At 30.3% G+C, this 21,664-nt stretch overlaps 2 protein-coding genes across 5 annotated transcripts; one reads left to right on the top strand and one right to left on the bottom strand.

The window, feature by feature from the left end:
- Positions 1 to 3,617: 3,617 nt before the first annotated feature.
- On the top strand, positions 3,618 to 15,731 carry LOC105796278 (B3 domain-containing transcription repressor VAL2). 4 transcript variants are annotated; one of them, XM_052627828.1, is made up of 13 exons: positions 3,618 to 3,884; positions 10,341 to 10,469; positions 10,859 to 10,940; positions 11,024 to 11,125; positions 11,712 to 12,349; positions 12,478 to 12,574; positions 12,679 to 12,853; positions 12,942 to 13,018; positions 13,093 to 13,518; positions 13,897 to 13,946; positions 14,075 to 14,188; positions 14,281 to 14,348; positions 14,706 to 15,731. In XM_052627828.1, the coding sequence occupies exons 2-13, from the start codon at positions 10,357 to 10,359 to the stop codon at positions 15,476 to 15,478; spliced, it is 2,715 nt and encodes a 904-aa protein (XP_052483788.1). In that variant the 5' UTR covers positions 3,618 to 3,884; positions 10,341 to 10,356; the 3' UTR covers positions 15,479 to 15,731. The 4 variants fall into 4 exon arrangements, with proteins under 4 accessions (XP_052483788.1, XP_012481341.1, XP_012481343.1 ...); XM_012625887.2 differs by lacking the exon at positions 3,618 to 3,884 and adding an exon at positions 9,840 to 10,160; XM_012625889.2 differs by lacking the exon at positions 3,618 to 3,884 and adding an exon at positions 9,840 to 10,160 and having other exon boundaries at positions 13,201 to 13,518.
- A 1,301-nt stretch (positions 15,732 to 17,032) lies between these two features.
- Positions 17,033 to 20,276, bottom strand: LOC105796281 (probable serine/threonine-protein kinase PBL1). Its single transcript, XM_012625894.2, has 5 exons — positions 20,012 to 20,276; positions 18,440 to 19,090; positions 18,096 to 18,353; positions 17,896 to 18,018; positions 17,033 to 17,810 (listed from the first exon to the last, which is right to left on the bottom strand). The coding sequence occupies exons 2-5, from the start codon at positions 19,082 to 19,084 to the stop codon at positions 17,172 to 17,174; spliced, it is 1,665 nt and encodes a 554-aa protein (XP_012481348.1). The 5' UTR covers positions 19,085 to 19,090; positions 20,012 to 20,276; the 3' UTR covers positions 17,033 to 17,171.
- Between the last annotated feature and the right edge of the window lie 1,388 nt (positions 20,277 to 21,664).

Here is a 21,664-nt window from a genome sequence, read left to right on the forward strand (position 1 = left end):
ACAATGTGTAAATGTTGAGCGTTAATTTTATAAAATAATTTATAAATATTAAGAGTTAAATTTATTATTATATCAATTTTAAAATCCCAATTATAATTTGTATAAATCATTTTATTATTAAAAAAAGAGAGAGATTCAAACCAATTATAACTCTCTTTAAAAAAAAATGGTGGAATTTTTTTATATGGAAAAAAGAGAGAGAATGTTGTTGGATATTGAAAGTGTAGGTGATGACCACCATCCCACTCAACATCAAATGGAATTTTCCCTTGCTTGAAAAGAAAATAACCAAATCTGTTAAGTGGAAGAAAAATCTTGTGGGATAAGAGGACATAAATCTAAAAACATTGTCTCTTTTTTATATATATAATACTACATAATGTGACCATAATTGAATGAGCTAAATGTACATCACAAAAATATATTTATTATTCTTTTAACATAAAAATAACTTCACCCACATCCATATACATATAGCTGAATCAACACAATACATCATGCTGACATTTTCATGAGGTTTTTTTTTTTAATTTACACTTAGATTACTAAATTATTAATAAGTTTATATTTTAGTCATTAAACTTTAAAAAGTTATAAAATAGTCATTAAACTATTTAACGTTTTTAAAGTCTGCTAATGAGGTCCAAAAGACGATTTGATGATCTATATGGCGGATTAGGGCCTATCGATGATTAGAATAACATATCTTAGATTTAAATTGATCTGACGATCAGTGTTGAAGATCAGATAAGAAAGGTGTTTGGATTTTGGTTTGCAGATTCGTGACTTCCAAAGCTATTTCATGGAGAAAAAGAGCTTTCAATTGGTGCAGGTGGTGCGAACATAAAAGGTCATATAACAACAATTTTAACAACCCAACAACTTAAATGAAAACTTACTAATAGTTTAGTAACCTTAAATGTAATTTACCATTATTTTTTTTATAATACCATATTGGATGAGGGTACCTAACGGGAGTTTTAATCACTTCTCTAAATGTATAATTTTTTAATTAAACATAAATAAAATGAGAGAAATTATGGTAAAGATTATCGAAATGTTGAATCTAGCATTGATATCAACACAACATTTGAGCAAAAATATTATATTATTACTATAAAATTCTTATTTTCGTCTTTTCATAAAATAAAACCTATACATTTAAAGATTTAGTTCAGTACTTGATAAGATTTATATACAAATTTTTCACTTCACTTGTAATCATTGTTATTTATATTGAGAGTATGACATAGTCTAGTCATCATTACTCATTAACTTCACATTCTTTGGCTTAAATTTTAATCTAGTCAATATTTACATTTTCTATCAATTTAACAATTATTTTATTTTTCGAGTTAAATTTAGCCATTAAGTTTTTAAAATAATCATATTAATCTTTTAACAAAAATATTGACTAAAAAATAATTTTTAACGTTGTTGGTGTGACAACTTGCGTAACAAGACATGTACACTTCATGTTGACATAATATTATTTGTCTCATATGTCACATCAATAAATTATTTAAAAATTCAAAATAAAAAAACATGTAAATTACTATGTGTGTTACTATATTTAAAATTTTAACATTTTAATTAATATTTATATTGAAAATTAATTTAATTTTGTTCGAAAAATTTGATTTTTTAAAGATTAAAATTCAATTTAACTTAAAATAAAATAAAATCTAAATTTACCTTAAATAATAAATTTCACATTATACCTTATTTTTTCCTAAAAAAATGTTTAGAGCCGATTTTGAGAATTTAGGCTCATGAATTGTTTCATTACATTCTACGAGCGCCAATATGCGTGAAGTCACTCATCGAACGAGAGCGTTCAAGTTCACCGGCGCGTGCGTTGGCCTTTCTCTTTCAACGCGGTAGGTAAACCGGGCATCCAGTGGTAACCTAACATCAGCACGTTATTAACATGACGTCATAGACAAAACGTGAAAAAAAAATCAACGGTATAATGATCGTTGACAGTTAACGCGTGTGCATGCTGAATCCCATTGACGGCGTGGACACTCAAAAAACCATTTCTCCAAAGTAAAACAACAAATTCTCGTGGTTTTATACTAATAAAAGGATAGAGGTGAGGCTAAGTTAGGAACTTCAAGTCTCATATTTATTGCATGAGAAGTGGCGCACTTTACGGTGGTGTCCACACGTATATATATATATATATATATATATATATATATATATATATATATATATATATATATACGCTTTCGAAAAAATATGATCATCAATCTATAAGAGGATAATGTGTTTCAACACTCTTTAATCTATATTTTCTTGCATTAATAACAATATCGTTATCAATCAAATTAAAACTCAATTTCTATACTTTTCTTTTGATTTATCAAAATACAACATTAATTTTTAGAAAAATTATACTTGAAATAATAAAATTGAATAGAACAAAAACATATATATTATTTTTAGAATTTTCTATATTTAATTAATATTTGTTTTATATTTTGGGTTTTGATAAAAAAACATATTTTCATATTTTAGAAATTTTGTAATTTTTATTTTAATATAAAATTTAAAAGGAATATCAAACTTGTAAAAAATATATATTAATTTTTTTCTTAAGTTCAATCAAAACCAAAGAGTGATATAAACAATTGGGATGAAATTTAATAATTTTCGAATATATTTGTATATTTAATTCGAATAAGTTAAAAATTTTAACTTTTGAAATAAATATATATTAATATAGACAATATTTTAGATAAATATGATAGAAATATCGATTGATTCAAAATTTTATATGAATAATGAATTTAAATATATAAATAAATTTAACTATTGAATTGTTAAAATATTAATGATAAAAACTTCATGAAAAGGTGTAAAACCACTGTTTTACATCGATGTAAGTGAATCATTCGCTTATATTTATGTATGTATGTAGGTATATTGTAGGTTATCTTTGGACTCTTAATGAAATTTTTAACGTGATATATAATTCACTTTTGGGAGTTGTAATATAATATGATAAAGATAAATATCAAATTTATAAGTGATTTTTGGTCTATTTGGTGTAATTATATACATAAAACTTGAATTGCGGTTCATATGTATACATAAAAATTTAATTTTGATTCAGTTATACACATTTAAAGAAAGGCATACATACATTTATTTTCATATTGGATTAATATAATTATCGTATGCATGCAATATATCAATGTAAAATGGTATTAGTTTGATAATGTTGTTAGTGATTTATAAATATTGAATCAAATTAAAATTTTATGTATAAAATTACACAATAAATCAAAATTTATGTATAGTTTTAATATTTATCACATTATTTATTAATTTATTGATAAAAATAAAAAACAATTTATGTATAAAATACAAATTTCTTACCATTTCACTTATATTCATAATTAAATAAAATTTTAAAAATATTTTAATGTAAAATCTTTTCTTTAATTAATCATGTTACAAAATTTAAGGATATAGATACAAAATTGAAAATCTTGTAAAATATGAGGGCAAATATAACATTTAACCAAAAAGAAGGTGGGTAAGGAGACTAAGGAGTTCGCCGAGTCTTGAAGTATCATCGTGCGTGCAATTTCCATTTTTTCCCACAAAGTACCAAACGCTCTCTCTCTCTCTTTTGTTTTCTTTCCATCTTCTCTCTTTTTGTTTTGCTTTTGCATGCACACGATTTGTTTGCCGTTACTTCTTTTCATCGCCGATTTTCTTTTCCGTCGTCGGAGCTCCTCGTTTTCACGGTTCTCTCCATATTTATATATTCAAGCATCGTTAGTGAACATATATTTAACGCAAACAATAATTACAACGAAAAGGAAACTTAGTATGTTTTCCTTTTGTAACGATATTTAACGCCGGTGAAGGTAGTAGTGTTTCTAATTATCTTCTTGAAAAGGTTATATTTCTTTTCGTTTGTTTTTTTTTAAATTGATTTAGTCTCTTTGTTTGACCAATTTTGAATGCATTGCTTTTGCTTTTAGCTTACTCGTTGACTTTCCTTGAGAGAAATTTATCTATTGCGGGTGAATTTTTCACTGTTTTTTATACATATTTTGAATTTTGAAATTTTGTAGGAATTAAGTTTGGAGTTTGGCTTCAAGAGTCGCATGAATGTACTCTGCGGTAGCGTCCACATCGATTGAGTGGAGAAAGCGGTTGGACTTTGCGATCTGGAGATTTTGCTAACCTCTGCGATAAGTGCGGGTAAATTGTAAAAATTATAATCACTTAATCGTCTTTTTTTAAGCTTAATAATTAGATAAGCTTGTGCTGACGAGACTTAGCCAGAACATTTGTAAATTTTGTTTTACTTGATTTAAATTGATATGAAGATGAGAGAAGAAAGGTGTTTAGATTTTGGTTTGTAGATTCGTGACTTCCAAGGTTATTTCATAAAAAAATTGAACTATATAAGAAAATGAGAAGAAGAGCTTTAAATTGGTGCAAGTGATGCGAACATAAAATATCATATAACAACAATTTTAACAACCCAACAATTTAAATGAAAATTTACTAATAGTTTAGTGACCTTAAATGTAATTTACCATTATTTTTCATAATACCATATTGGATGAGGGTACTTAACGAGAGTTTTAACCACTTCTCTAAACGTATAATTTTTAATTAAACATAAATAAAATGAGAGAAATTATGGTAAAGATTATCGAAATGTTGAATCTAGCATTGATATCAACAGAACATTTGAGCAAAAATATTATATTATTACTATAAAATTCTTATTTTCGTCTTTTCATAAAAAAACCTATACATTTAAAGATTTAGTTCGTGTTTGATAAAATTTATATACAAAATTTTTCACTTCACTTGTAATCATTGTTATTTATATTGCAGTATGACATAGTCTAGTCATCATTACTCATTAATTAACTTCACATTCTTTGGCTTAAATTTTAATCTAGTCAATATTTACATTTTCTATCAATTTAACAATTATTTTATTTTTCGAGTTAAATTTAGCCATTAAGTTTTTAAAATAATCATATTAATTTTTAACAAAAATATTGACTAAAAATAATTTTAGAAGTTATTTATATTTTGGGTTTTGATAAAAAAACATATTTTCATATTTTAAAATTTTGTAATTTTTATTTTAATATAAAATTTAAAAGGAATATCAAACTTGTAAAAATATATATTAATTTTTTTCTTAAGTTCAATCAAAACCAAAGAGTAATATAAACAATTTGGGATGAAATTTAATAATTTTGAATATATTTGTATATTTAATTCGGAATAAGTTAAAAATTTTAACTTTTGAAATAAATATATAGTACTATAGACAATATTTTGATAAATATGATAGAAATATCGATTGATTCTAAATTTTATATGAATGATAAATATAAATATATAGATAAATTCAACGGTTGAATTGTTAAAATATTAATTATAAAAAATCATGAAAATGTGTAAAACCACTATTTTACACCGATGTAAGTGAATCATTCGCTTATATTTATGTATGTATATATGTATATTGTAGGTTATCTTTGGACTCTTAATGAATTTTTTAACGTGATATATAATTCACTTTTGGAAGTTGTAATATAATATGATAAAGATAAATATCAAATTTATATGTGATTTTTGGTCATTTGGTGTAATTATATACATGAAACTTGAATTGCAGCTCATATGTATACATAAAATATTAATTTTTGATCTCTCACCATATTTATTTTGGGCATGAAGTGTTTATATTGGATTTTATCTTTGGGATTTGTCTCTTATTTTCTTTGAGAGCTTTACTGAATTAATGGAGTAGGGTTCAAATCTCATTGAATGCAAATATTGAGATCTCTTTTCACTTCATGAATTCAACTCAAGATAAAATCGAAAATAAGTATCTCTGACCTAATACTGGACTTGCTGAAAATTTCAACCGGTAGAGCCAATTGTTGCTTGTATTGTCTACTATGCTGCTTTGAAGAAAGGTGTAGTCCGGCATAGGATCCCTAGATTGCCATAGTTGTTGTTGAATCTTCCTTGTACTATAGCAAGGTTAAAATATCTCATAAATTTTTGTACTATTCGTAAATTTAAAATTTAGTACCTATACTTTCTTTTTGGAGTTTAGTCTCTCTGTTTTTTATTTTAAAATTTAAGTCTAATTGTTAACATTATTTTTTTATTAAATTGATTGGTATAAAATTTTGAAATATAAAAATACCCCACTTGATAGCTTTGTAACTAAAAGAAAGTAAACTACATTAGAAGTCACCCAACAATTAATAAATTTCTTTTTTTTGTTACTGGTCACCTGCTAGCTAATAAAGGTAACTTTTGAAAATTTCATAATAGCAACTTTAGCCCTCAATATTTACGCATTATGTAATTTAATCTTTTTTTTTACAATTTTACTTTTTTTTGGTGACCCTTTCACCTAAAAAACGAAAAAAAACAAAATTACCAGCTAAATTTTAATGAAAATATACAAAAAACGGAAACACCCAAAAATCCAAAACTTTTCTCATCATTTCAGAATTAACCCTCACAAAAAAAAATAGAGAGAATAAATTACACAGTGTGTAAATGTTGAGCATTAATTTTTATGAAACAAGACAAATTAACATAATTTATAAATACTGAGAGTTAAATTTATTATTATGTCGATTTTAAAAGCTACCACTAGTAACTTGATCTAATAAAAAAAGACATTAAATAGAAATTAAACTCCCAATTATAATTTATATAAATAATTTTATTATTTAAAAGAAAAAAAAGAGAGATTCAATTATTTTATGAAATTAAAATCCCAATTATAACTCTCTTGAAAAAAATGGTGGAATTTTTTATATGGAAAAAGAGAGAATGTTGTTGGATATTGAAAGTGTAGGTGAATCCCACTCAACATCAAATGGAATTTTCCTTTGCTTGAAAAGAAAATAATAATATTTATTATTCTTTTAACATAAAATAACTTCACCCACATTCATATGCATATAGCTGAATCAACACAATACATCATGCTGACATTTTCATGAGTTTTTTTTAATTTACGGTTATTAAATTATTAATAAGTTTATGTTTTAGTCATTCAACTTTAAAAAGTTATAAAATAGTCATTAAACTATTCAAAGTTTTTAAAGTCTGCTAATGAGGTCCAAAAGACGATTTGATGATCTATATGGCGGATTAGGGCCTATCAACGAGTAGAATAACATATCTTAGATCTAAATTGATCTGACGATCAATGTTGAAGATCAGAGAAGAAAGGTGTTTGGATTTTGGTTTACAGATTCATGACTTCCAAGGCTATTTCATGAAAAATTATATTATTACTATAAAATTCTTATTTTCGTCTTTTCGTAAAATAAAACCCATACATTTAAAGATTTATATACAAATTTTTCCACTTCACTTGTAATCATTGTTATTTATATTGCGAGTATGACATAGTCTAGTCATCATTACTCATTAACTTCACATTCTTTGGCTTAAATTTTAATCTAGTCAATATTTACATTTTCTATCAATTTGGCAATTATTTTATTTTTCAAGCTAAATTTAGCCATTAATTTTTCAAAAATAATCATATTAAATTTTTAACAAAATATTGACTAAAAAATAATTTTTAACGTTGTTGGTGTGACAACTCGTGTAATAAGACACGTGCACTTCATGCTGACATAATATTATTTGTCTCATTTGTCACATCAATAAATTATTTAAAAATTTAAAATAAAAAACTTGTGAATTACCATGTGTGTTACTATATTTAAAATTTTAACATTTTAATCAATATTCACATTAAAAAATTAATTTAATTTTTGTTCGATAAAATTAGAATTTTTAAATATTAAAAATTTAATTTAACTTAAAATAAAATAAAATCTAAATTGACCTTAATTAATAAATTTCACATTATACCTTATTTTTTCCTAAAAAACAGTTTAGAGCCGGTTTTAAGAATTTAGGTTCAAGAATCGAACTGGTTCACTGTTTCATTACATTCTACGCGCGCCAATATGCGTGAAGTCACTCATCGAACGAGAACGTTCGAGTTCACCAGCGCGTGCGTTGGCATTTCTCTTTCAGCGTGGTAGGTAAACCGAGCATCCAGTGATAACCTAACATCAGCACGTCATTAACATGACGTCATAGACAAAATGTAAAAAAAATAATCAACGGTATAATGATAGTTGACAGTTAACGCGTGTGCACGCTGAATCCCGTTGATAGTGTGGACACTCAAAAGACCATTTTCTCCAAAGTAAAACAACAAATTCTCGTGGCTTTATACTAATAAAAAGATAGAGATGAGGCTAAGTTAGAAACTTCAAGTCTCATATTTATTGCATCAGAAGTGGCACACTTTACGGTGGTGTCCACACACCGTATATATATACGCTTTCGAAAAAAAATATAATTTTGACACAATAACGTAAATTTATAAATTATTTTTATTATACTTTCTCTTAAAAAATAAATTTCTATATATATATTTTAATAAAGTGATTATTAATTTATAAGAAGATAATGTGCTTCAACACTCTTTAATTTATATTTTTTGCATTAACAATAATGTCGATACCAATCAAATTAAAACTCAATCGATATTTTTATTATATTTCAGAACTTTCAATCTTTTAATTTATCAAAATACAATATTATTTTTTAGAAAAATTATACTTGAAATAATAAAATTGAATAGAACAAAACATAACAACATAAATATTATTTTTAGAATTTTCGATATTTAATTAATATTTGTTTTATATTTTGGGTTTTGATAAAAAAACATATTTTCATATTTTAGAAATTTTTGTAATTTTTATTTTAATATAAAATTTAAAAGGAATATCAAACTTGTAAAAATATATATTAATTTTTTTCTTAAGTTCAATCAAAACCAAAGAGTGATATAAACAATTTGGGATGAACTTTAATAATTTTCAAATATATTTGTATATTTAATTGAATAAGTTTGAAATAAATACATATTAATATAGACAATATTTTAGATAAATATAATAGAAATATCGATTGATTCAAAATTTTATATGAATGATAAATATAAATATATAAATAAATTTAACTGTTGAATTGTTAAAATATTAATTATAAAAAAGTCATGAAATGGTGTAAAACCGAATCATCCGCTTATATTTATATATGTATATATGTATATTGTAAGTTATCCTTGGGCTCTTAATGAAATTTTTAACGTGATATATAATTCACTTTTGGGAGTTGTAATATAATATGATAAAGATAAATATCAAATTTATAAGTGATTTTGGTCTATTTGGTGTAATTATATACATAAAACTTGAATTGCGGTTCATATGTATACATAAAATTTAATTTTGATTCGATTATACACATTTAAAGAAAGGCATACATACATTTATTTTCATATTGGATTAATATAATTATCGTATGCATAATATATCAATGTAAAATGGTATTAGTTTGATAATGTTGTTAGTGATTTATAAAATTGAATCAAATTAAAATTTTATGTATAAAATTACACAATAAATCAAAATTTATGTATAGTTTTAATATTTATCACATTATTTATTAATTTATTGATAAAAATAAAAAACAATTTATGTATAACATACAAATTTCTTACCATTTCACTTATATTCATAATTAAATAAAATTTTAAAAAATATTTTTAATGTAAAATCTTTTCTTTAATTAATCATGTTACAAAATTTAAGGATATAGATACAAAATTGAAAATCTTGTAAAATATGAGGGGCAAATATAACATTTAACCAAAAAAGAAGGTGGGTAAGGAGACTAAGGAGTTCGCCGAGTCTTGAAGTATCATCGTGCGTGCAATTTCCATTTTTTCCCACAAAGTACCAAACGCTCTCTCTCTCTCTCTCTTTTGTTTTCTTTCCATCTTCTCTCTTTTTGTTTTGCTTTTGCATGCACACGATTTGTTTGCCGTTACTTCTTTTCATCGCCGGTTTTCTTTTCCGTCGTCGGAGCTCCTCGTTTTCACGGTTCTCTCCGTATATATATATTCAAGCACCGTTAGTGAACATATATCTAACGCCGGCAATAGTACAACGAAAAGGAAACTTAGTATGTTTTCCTTTTGTAACGATATTTAACGCCGGTGAAGGTAGTAGCTGTTTCTAATTATCTTCTTCGAAAAGGTTATATTTCTTTTCGTTTGTTTTTCTTTAAAATTGGTGTAGTCTCTTTGTTTGACCAATTTTGAATCTCTTCTGTTTTGCTTTTAGCTTACTCGTTGATTTTCCTTGAGAGAAATTTATCTATTGCGGGTGAATTTTTCACTGTTTTTTATACATATATTGAATTTTGAATTTTTGTAGGAATTAAGTTTGGAGTATGGCTTTGAAGAGCTGCATGAATGTACTCTGCGGCGCGTCCACATCGATTGAGTGGAGAAACGGTTGGACTTTGCGATCTGGAGATTTTGCTAATCTCTGTGATAAGTGCGGGTAAATTGTAAAAATTATAATCACTTAATCGTCCTTTTTTAAGCTTAATAATTAGATAAGCTTGTGCTGACGAGTCTTAGACAGAACATTATTAAATTTTGTTTTACTTGGTTTACGAATGGTTAGAATGTTTTTGTTCTTATTTGTGAAGCTTATAATAAATTGTTCTATAGTGAATTGGAAATTCGGAATATAATTCTTCTTTCATGGGAGATAGAGTAATGGAACAGTTATTTAACACTGCCAAAAGTTTGATCATGTTTTGAACCATATAAAGTGGTCAAATATGGCAGAGGAATCCAAACAAGACAAAGTGTTTTTGCCCAGCTGATGCTATTTTAAGAACGCCATTGTTAGAAACATTTATTTATGATTTTGACTCGCTGTAGGTCTGCATATGAACAATCAATATTCTGTGACGTGTTCCACTCAAAGGATTCTGGGTGGAGGGATTGCAATTCATGTGGCAAGGTTGGTCACCCCAAACTTTTAATTTCTTGCCTTGTTCCCGTCAATACTATGGTGCTTAATCTCAATGCTTTTGCTGTTGGCAGCCTCTCCATTGTGGATGCATTGCTTCAAGGTTTTTGCTCGAGCTTCTTGATGGTGGGGGTATCAACTGTGTAAGCTGTGCTAAAAAGTCAGGATTTAACCATGTAAGATCAGCTTATTCAATCTTTTCCCTTTTTAGAAGATCAAATTGTAACCCTGCATTATAGTCTCATGCCGAATTCAATGATAAACATGACACTGTAAGGTTTAGGGTAATGGGACACATTTTAATCGGGGTATGCCTCTAACATACTTCATTTTGCCTCATCTCAATTTGATTCAGTTGTTATCCCAACCTTGTGATGTAATCTCATCTGTGATCTACTACAAATTATTATATTAAGTTTGGTTTGAAACAGTAAAAGAAACAGGCTCTGTATTATTTCCATTGAAACACCTTGGCGTATAATCATTTCAAATCTGAGTAGCCTTGCACTGGTTGTACCATAGCCTATGACCTGTGTACTCTATTCTGAGGGTAACTGAGGATAATCGATTATAAAATGAATGATACAAAAAGGAAGATAAATGTATCTGTCAAGATATTGACTTTTTTTCTGGTTTATATCTTTGTTATATTAGTTCTATGATTCAGTCTATTTCTGTTTGATTATTGCTTAATGATGCTTGATCTTTTAGGCCTTTACATGTAAAAGTTCAAATATTTATGATGAAGCTTATGTATTTCAGATGATTGAAGATGAAAAGCCTAATGGGTTTGGTATGGTGAAGGCCGATGCTGGTCAATTGCACTCAACCTCTGCAGACAACCAATTGAGTGGTGCAAGCATTGAAAACCTACAGCTTATGCAGTTGAGCAACAATGCAGAAAGCATTGGGTTGAGACAATTGCTTCAGCTTCACAATGATGACTCAAGTGGGTCTCTCGGGCAAATGAAACAGGATGAATTTTTGCCTCCTCCTAGGGAAATTGGAAGCACATGCTTGACAAGTATTAATCAAGCATCTAATGGATCAGTTGAAGCTGTGAAACCTACCACTAGTAAAGTTAATATTTTTGATTCATTGCCACAAACCAACTTGAGTATTTCTTTGGGTGGCTCGTTAGGGAACCAAAATGGCTTTCCTAGTTCAGTTGTAGATGAAAAGAGTAAGATGTCTTCAGTCTTGCAACAGGCATCCAAATCTCGCCATCTTCTGCCCAAGCCTCCAAGGTCGGTCCTTGCAACAGGTCTGGAGATGAATGCAGGAACGGTACCCCAGATACGTGTTGCTAGGCCCCCAGCAGAGGGACGTGGGCGGAATCAGTTGCTTCCTCGTTATTGGCCCAGGATTACGGACCAAGAATTACAACAAATTTCTGGAGAGTATCCACCATTGTGTCATTATTGGTTTATGTGCACAACCATGTGTTTAATGTTAGACTACAAAAATTTTCATGTCTATCTAATGACCTGGGGAGTCGTGTCAAATCCTTAACCATGTAATTTTTCAGTTCAAATTCCACCATTGTTCCACTGTTTGAAAAGGTTTTGAGTGCAAGTGATGCTGGACGGATTGGTCGTTTGGTTCTGCCAAAAGCATGTGCTGAAGTTAGTTTCTATTCAATAATGCTACACTTGCAACTTATATTTATTTACCTTGTCTGTTCAGAAGCGCTGTTGCATGTAAGTTATAACAAAGAATGAATTGGCAGGCTTATTTTCCCCCCATATCTCAACCAGAGGGTCTTCCCCTAAGAATTCAAGATGTGAAGGGAAAAGAATGGGTGTTTCAGTTCAGATTCTGGCCTAATAACAACAGCAGGATGTATGTTTTGGAGGGTGTGACTCCTTGCATACAGTCCATGCAGTTGCGAGCTGGAGATACTGGTACTACTCTGAATCTGGTTATGGAACAATCCAAGCATTTTGTTGTTAGCTCTAATTGAGTAAAATCACTTGCGGTTCTCTTATATAGTAACATTTAGCCGTAAGGATCCAGAAGGGAAGCTTGTTATGGGGTTTCGTAAAGCAACAAACACTGCTGTGGTGCAGGTAAAGTAACAATCACCTTCCATGTTAGCAAATTTGATCAAATAATATTGATATATAAATTATCAAATAAACAGGAAACCTTACCACCTGCCATTCCTAATGGCACTCTTTCAAGTGAAAGTTACTTTTCGGGTGTTTTTGAGAACCTGCCTATAATTAGTGGTTACTCTGGCCTTCTTCAGTCATTGAAGGGAAGCGCAGATCCCCACCTAAATGGACTGTCAAAACATTCGAGTTTAGCTGGTGGTGATATTAGTGGGCATAAATCTGATATGCATGAGGACAGGATCAGGGAGGACTTATTACTAACATCTATGTTAACCCCAGAGAGAAAAAGAACTCGGAATATTGGGTCCAAAAGCAAGAGGTTGCTGATTGACAGTCAGGATGCTTTGGAGCTGAAACTTACTTGGGAAGAGGCTCAGGATTTGCTCCACCCACCCCCCAGTATCAAGCCAAGCATTGTTACAATTGAGGATCATGATTTTGAAGAATATGATGTGAGTACATTTCCTGGAATACTTGGGGTTTAACAATGCTTGTATGTTGGGCTGTTTTGGTGCACTTGGATGATAGTTCAAATACCAGTTTTCTTTTGTGATTCCACTCTATCCAGTGCTTGAAAAAATAAGGCAATTATGCTCTAAGACGTAGTTGCCAACATTTTTGGTATTTTTAGTTAACATTTAAAGAAAAAAGGATTTTATTTTCTCTTTTGAGGGGCGGGAAACCATTAACTGATCTTTTTAATCTCACCATGTGATAGAAATAAGGTCTGCACATGTTTATGAACACAATGTTTCTCCTGGAAGAATTATCAATTTTCAGCAAAGCAGTGTGATTTATAATGTAACTTTTCATACATGTTTGTCCTACAGGAACCTCCAGTTTTTGGGAAGAGGAGTATCTTTGCAGTTCGTTCAACGGGGTGAGCATGCACATTTATGTTTATTACACGTTTAGTTTCTCTTTCTGAGCTTGGAAGGATCGATTTGTTTCTCAAGTTTATGGTTGTGTATATCTATCTAGTCTTGAATTAGTAAGCATGATCTTCAGGGGACAAGAGCAATGGGCTCAGTGTGATAATTGTTCTAAATGGAGAAGGGTGCCTGTCGATGCTCTTCTTCCACCTAAGTGGACATGTGCAGACAACAACTGGGACCAAAGCAGGTCAGCATTTTCTATATCTTAGTTCATTCACAATCCTATTTTATCCTTGACAAGTTCCGGAAGAAATCTGTTTCCCTTTCTCTGCATGTCAGGTCTTCATGTTCCTTACCCGATGAACTCACCCCAAGGGAGCTAGAGATTCTTCTTAGATTGAACACAGGTACATTCTCAGAATATTTCCTCTTAAAAGATTGTATATAACTATGCCAGATTTCTGCCTAATCTTTATTCTAGTAGGCTATGACTGCCCACAAATAAATATTGTATTACACTAATTACGGGTGCATAGGTAAAGCCGGATTCAAGTTAAACTAGATATTCTTACTTGAAGACTATATAACACAGTGCTTTTGCTTATTTAAATTATTTCAGTTAATTCAATCAGTTAACCTAATTAACTGGATTTTAATTATTCTACATTAATATGCTAATATTACATTTCAAGCTATGTTTAAGATATATATATATATATATATGATATATAAATGATGAAGTTTAAGCTCTCTTTTATATATAGATTTCACAAAAAGGAGAATCATAGCATTTCATAGGCAAACTCAGGAGTATGAATCATCACCTGGTTTGAATGCTTTAGCCAATGCTGCAATCCTTGGAGACAATGTAGCTGATTCCGGCACTACGTCGGTGGCAACAACAACTAAACACCCGAGGCATCGTCCTGGTTGCTCCTGCATTGTGTGCATCCAGCCTCCGAGTGGGAAAGGAAAACACAAGCCAACATGCACATGTAATGTGTGCTTGACGGTTAAACGTCGTTTTAAAACCCTCATGATGCGCAAGAAAAAGCGTCAGTCGGAGCGTGAAGCAGAGATTGCTCTGAGGAATCAGCAAGCATGGGGTCCCAGAGAAGAAGCAGAAGTTGAAAGCAGCTCTAAACATGTATCACCGCACCACGATCCTTCTGAGAACGAAGCAAGGTCAGTTAACAAGTTAGAATCCAAGAACCAGAGCAACAACAACAAACTAGTGTCCAAATTGGTTGAAGCCAACAAGGGACGGATAGACTTGAACTGCGACCCATGTCGTGACGATGATTCGCAATTTGGTTCCTCTACCCGCATGAGCATGATGAATCTTCTTCATGTTGCAAGCCTTCCATTGGAGACTTACCTTAAGGAGAATGGCCTTACAAGCTTGGTATCCGATCAACAAGCAATCTCGACGTCACATGCTCCACCACAGACTGGCAATACAAGCGAGCCATATGACGATCAATGTTCCCATTCTGCCACCGAAGAGCATGAGACTAGGGATGAAGTAAACACTTAAACCAAAACGGTTAGAATCAATAACGAGATCGATCCTTGATGAATTTCTGTTATTTTATTTATATTCTCTTTAACCCCTTTGGTGTTCATTTTACTAGTAATGTCTATAGGCATTTGGCATTGTTTCCATTAGAGGTTGCTTTTGCCTTTTCAATCCCCAAAGTATGTATTATATACAAAACTTGACAGACCCACAAAACTATATGCATATATACAACAAATCTCATCAAAATGTAGTTTACATTTCTGAATTATCTACTAAATCAAACCAATTAATTTTATTTCAGTTCAAATATATTTAGATATATCCATTCATGGGCAGGGGTTTTATGAGTTAGAGGAAAAGTGACAGAATTAAATTGTATATTTTACAATAGTAAAATGTAATTTCACTATTTGTAATTTTATTTATAATTTTAAAAGATTAAATTAAATTTGTATCATTTAGGGATCCAATGTGTAACTTTATCATTATTAATTTAAAATTTTATAAATTATAAAATGACATAAATGGAATTTTTCTATTTTAGAGGGGATCAGGGTTCTGCTAGTCCCCCTTGGCTTCGCCACTAACTTAAGTTCAATTCAACTTGAAATATGAGCTTAAAATTTTACTTAACTATACTCATATTTATAAATGGTTAATCTAAACTCATTTTTTAACATTCAAATTTTAAAAATATTATTAAAAATGTTTATATTATTTTTACTTTAATATTTTTCATTTATTAAATTTTTGTTTAGTAAAATGAATGTATCTTTTATGTCCATTTTATGATGCATGAGAGTTAAAAATATTTATCGTAAAAGAAAAGAGAACTAAAATATTTGAATCCGATTACTTGAGTTCTTTCTCTGAAAATATAATCTACTTTACCATTACACTCAACATTTTTTAGTTATTTATTAAAATTTTATATATAGATAACTTTAATATTTTAAATTTTTATAAATATATATTATAAATAACATAATATATTAAAACTTAAATGGACCATCAAGTTCGAACTATGGCCTAGCCATTTATCAGTTATTTACTAATGATATTAAGGTAAAAATCTCTTGGTCCTTTTCAATTTTGATTTTGAGTAAATTGATTTTCTAAAAGAACATACCAATTTAATCCTCGCTAATTTGAAAAGTGAATAATTATGGACAATTAATCACAACATTAATGTTTTGTGTCAATTATATATCTTTTAAATGGTATAATAATGAAATTAGCGTTTGGAGTTTACATATCTTATCGATTTGATATTGATTTAATAAATTTAGCTCATAACATTTACTCATTTTAATAAATTTAACTTGCAATAGTTACATATTCTATCAAGACTTACATGAAATATAAAAATATCGAGAACTAAATTTATTACTGTATGAATAAAAATTATGTGCAATTGACAAAACGTTAATGTTGACAAATTAAATTGTTCCAATTTTTTTAATTACTGTACCAATGAAAATTAATGACCTAAGGGCTTTTTTACTTAAAATAAATTGAATGAGACAAATATCTATTATTTACCATAAACAATATGGATTGGCACAAAATAATGGATCCATTTTCAGATTAGATTTTCACTCTTATATACAGAATTTAAATGAAATAGTTTTTGTATATGTTGGATTGAAATGAATAATTTTTTTTTTTAAAAATGGAACAAATGAAATAAATCCATATTTATAAACAATCAAAATCCTTCCACTTCCACGCTAGTCCTTCCAATGGTTGTTGCTGCTGATCTTCTAGCTTCTTGCCTTTCAAGTTCTTGTAATGAAAGTGTAGAAGAACAAGCTCGGGACGGAAGTGCCGATACCGAAGTAGGTGGTCTTGTCAGAGAAATGAATAGTCCGGTTCTTGACGGTGGCGATGGTAAGAAACTTAACCCAGGTGCCGGAGTAATAACCCCGTTAAAACTAGGTGACCTTGACAGTTGTTTTCCGACAATTGTCGCTGGCTCTTGTAACGGAAACCAGCACGAATATTTTATATCTTGGACGACTTTGAGATTCTCAACTACGGTTCTCATTGTCGGTCTTTCGGATGGATCCTTTTGGAGACATCTTTGTGCAATGTCAGCAATAGTGCGAGCAGCTTTCATAGGAAAACGACCTTTAAGATGAGGATCCATGATGAGTGATAATCTACAACCATCAGCTAAGAATGGCCGACTCCATTTCACTAAGTTCCTCTCTTCTTTAGGATAACGGTTATCGAGGTTTTTCCGGCCAGTAAGTAATTCCAGTAAGACAATTCCGAAACTCCAAACGTTGCTCTTCGGAGTTAACCATCCTTTCTCCAAGGTCTCGACTGAAAGATTTGCCACAGCCTGCACAGATGGAAAGATAATCAAACACCCGATAACTCAAAACACCAAGATTTGTCTTTTTACAAGAACAAGGCAAATGACTTACAACTGCATTAACAGAAATCCCTCCTGTCTCGGGTATATGACCAACACACCCGTATCCCGATAGCTTTGCACTGAAATCTTTGTCAATTTGTATATTGGCAGTTGAAAATTCATTGTACATTGCCTGCATATACATGACTCATTGTCATCGTTTTAATAATCTCGAAATGTATATGCACGAAGATATTTATATATACATACCAGAAACGGTCCTTCCTCATGCAAGAAAGCAAGACCCTGTGCAGAACATAGAGCGATTTTCATTCGGGCATTCCAATCAAGTGGTGGTCCATCAGACCTCCCGTATAAAAGCTGCTCTAAACTTCCATGAAACAGCCTCTCGTAGACCAACATTCTTTGTTCCGAACTATCACGTGCGTGGTATCCAAGCAATTTACAGAGGTTTGGATTTTGCAACAATGCAAGAGTGTTTACTTCGTTGATAAACTCCCTTAAACCCTACACGAACATGTAAAAAAACACGGTCAGACAGGTGAAATCATCTCGTGAGCCATAAAATTTCATTAGTAGAAATGATCTCCTACCTGAGTAGACGAGTTAAGGCGAATAACAGTAGCTTCAAACTTCTTTGAACTCGATGCATCATCTCCGAAAGAAGCCTTATACATAACAAAAGAAAGACCCTCAGATATGCATCTATCAGAAGCAAAATGATGGCAAGCCGCAGCGATTTCTTCATAACCAAAGTTTCGTAGTGTTCCACAGGGAGGCAGGGGCAGTGGTCCGGAAGCAACCAAAGGGACACTAGCATTCGCTAATTTAAAGCTTCCCATTGTCTTCAACACGGTACCACGGGGAGAAGGAAGTGGAAGAGGTTGCGGACTCGGTGACCTCGGTTCCTTCACTAATCCAACATGAGTTTTGAACTCTTCCTGTTCTACGAATTCAGCAAATGTCAGTGCATCTTGCTCGACAGCATCAAAGCTTGATGGGGCAGATAATGCATGCGTCCTATCACAGGTTGTCTTATTATTAAGATGAATCAGTTTCACTCTGGTTCTAAAACTTGGGGGCGCCGACAGCAATGACTGGGTCTGAACTTGGGGCTCAGGCAGTGCTGTGGGCACAAGCTCCTTACGAGCAATCGGCTTTACAAGAACTACCTGCTCGGACTTTTTCTTCTTACTTTTCAAAACTGTAAAACACCCCATCATATATGCAAATCCCATACGCTTCTGCCACAAGAAAATAAAAACACAAATCAACACCGGTTTTGCATGGCCGAGAACATAACGCCAATATATAGGCATAAGAACTCTATTGCATAGAGCTCAATGTCTTATCATACAATAGGAGCAATTTATGTCCGCCAACGAAACCAATAATACAAAATATGGTAAAAGTGCCATGAAACCTCCAATTCTGGGACTCACATTGCATGTTGCCCTCTATTCTAAAAAAAAAAAAGGGTAAATTAGTCCCTATAAGTTAAGATCAGAGAGCAAATTAATCTATCTCTTAAAATTTTCATCCGGTTCTATTGCTGAAAACCAGTTTGCTCTTTGATCTAATATACAAGGACTAATTTACTCATTTTTTGAATAAAGGGGGTAAAATGCAATCCAACTCCTAGTGCAAGGACCTCCATGTTACTTTTACCTTACACAAAGATTGCATATCAATTTACATCATGTCCAAATCAAATCAAATCAAACCAAACCCCAAAATTTCCAATTCAATAAACTGCACAAAACTTTACAGCAGAAGCAACAACAAAACCTGATCAAAGGAAAGTTTTTCAAATTCAAATCTTTAATAACCAATACAGTAATTAAGCTGAACCAAGTAGATATTGTCTATAAATCATTGAAAATAACATCAATCTCATGGCACACTGCAATTCACTGCTCAAGAAACCATTTCCATGGCCCCAAATCACCATTGGCTAAACTGGGCAACATGAATTTGAATCAACAAAAATAGAAACAAGCCATACCCAGAATACAAAATAATCCAAACAACAAGGGGCAAAAAAGCAATTTGCAAATCTATCATAAATGAATTTGCAAATCAAAACAAGACCCATTAAAGCAATGATAAAACCCATCATGAAATCATCAATGAATTTCAACAAAAAAAGGTTTAAGAAATCAAACCTTGTAAAGCAGGTCATGCAAGTTAGCTTGAAAAAAAAATGGAGGAATATACAAAACCCAGAAATCCTGTTTGGAAGTCAAGAAAGTTACATGGGGAAATAAAAAAGCTGTTCAAAGTTCAGAGATTTTTTAGAATGAAAAAGCATGTAGAAGATGGGAAAACTATGTTATTACTAAATATTAATATAATTATTACTATTTTATTTTCTAAACAAATTGAAGAGAATGGAGGGTGACGAACACTGGTCAAAGCAACCAAAACCCAAATTTTAATTTACCAAATTTGAAATTTTAGAATCATTTATTATCATCCCTTTCCAACAGAAACCTGCCTTCAATTTTTTTTATTCGACATTTTCGTCCTCTTCGCTTTCTAAATAGGGTTAATATATTTTTTAGTGTCTGAGTTTGGCTTTAATATTCAATTAAGTACTTAACCTTTTTGTCCTAATTTGATACTTTAGTTTGGCTTAATGTTCATTTTGGTACATGGGTTTTTTCAATTTGATACTTTGAGTTTTTGTTGTCTCGGTTAAGTATTTAAGTTTTTTTTCAATCTTCAGTTTAGTACTTGAGTTTTTATTTTGTTACAATTAAGTACTTATATTTTTACTAGATTACATGCGTCAAACATTGATGGGGTCATATGACGCCATTAAATGATTTGATTTGATTTTGGTACAATGTTAGTGGAGTAATTGAGTAATTTAGAAAACAAACATATATTATATTTTAGGTTAAAATATGTCATAAGTCTTTGTACTATTCACAAATTGAGACGTAGTCCCTATACTTTATTTTTAGGATTAGTCCTCCTATTTTCAAGTTTCAAAATTTAGCTCTAATTGTTAATATTATTAAATTTATTGGTGTGATATTTTAAAATAAAAAAATATTCACTTCATAACCATGTAACTAAAAAAATGACATTATAATGAACCTAAATCTAACAAAATAATTTTAACGGTGCTAATAGTTGGACCTTAATTTTGAAAATATGAAAAATTAAGAGACTAAATTCTAAATTTACAAAGAGTATAGGGACTAACAAAATAATTTAAGTGATTGGGCAGTCAAAGTTCAGGGAAAAAATAGGGGTTTTGTTTTCAGAAAAGGCAAGTTTCAGGTGTGGTCAAACTTAGATATCAAGGTAAGCATTTGACTTTAGGCATTCACCGTCTGATTTGTTCTCCGTTGAAAGATCCAACGGTTAATATCTGTCCTTATTTTTGTTTGGCCGGACCCAAATTGACTTCAACAATTTTTTTCCTTTTGCCTTAATCTAGCGGTTCCACACGCGCCTACGCGCTCATGAGAAGAAAAGGGAAAATTATAATAAAATTGCGGGGGGGTCTAATTTTGAATTTCATCATTTTACTTTGAGAAAACTTAGAAAATAGTCCTTTTATGTTGATGTGTCATAATTTGATCTTTGTGCTTTACGAATTAATCCAATTACTAATAACTTATGAATTGGTTAAGTTGAGTTGGTTCTTAAATGATTAAATTTTGGGTAAAACTGAAATATTAGTAAATTTACATTTTGGTCATTTAATTTTAAAAAATTATAAAATGATCATTGAACTATTCGAAAGTTTTTATTTAAATCATCATGCTATTAAAATCACTATTCTATGGCCTTCTTTGTTCTCA

Source organism: Gossypium raimondii, chromosome 3 (assembly GCF_025698545.1).
Source record: "Gossypium raimondii isolate GPD5lz chromosome 3, ASM2569854v1, whole genome shotgun sequence".
Lineage (NCBI taxonomy): Eukaryota > Viridiplantae > Streptophyta > Magnoliopsida > Malvales > Malvaceae > Gossypium > Gossypium raimondii.

Excerpts from the sequence above, each read along its gene's own strand:
- LOC105796278 (XM_052627828.1), top strand. The coding sequence starts at position 10,357 with ATGGCTTTGAAGAGCTGCATGAATGTACTCTGCGGCGCGTCCACATCG. Across the intron at positions 12,350-12,477 it reads TTACAACAAATTTCTGGAGA|TTCAAATTCCACCATTGTTC; the intron begins GTATCCACCATT and ends GTAATTTTTCAG. Across the intron at positions 13,019-13,092 it reads CAAACACTGCTGTGGTGCAG|GAAACCTTACCACCTGCCAT; the intron begins GTAAAGTAACAA and ends TCAAATAAACAG.
- LOC105796281 (XM_012625894.2), bottom strand. The coding sequence starts at position 19,084 with ATGGGATTTGCATATATGATGGGGTGTTTTACAGTTTTGAAAAGTAAG. Across the intron at positions 18,354-18,439 it reads GCCTTAACTCGTCTACTCAG|GGTTTAAGGGAGTTTATCAA; the intron begins GTAGGAGATCAT and ends ATGTTCGTGTAG. Across the intron at positions 17,811-17,895 it reads GGATTTCTGTTAATGCAGTT|GCTGTGGCAAATCTTTCAGT; the intron begins GTAAGTCATTTG and ends CCATCTGTGCAG.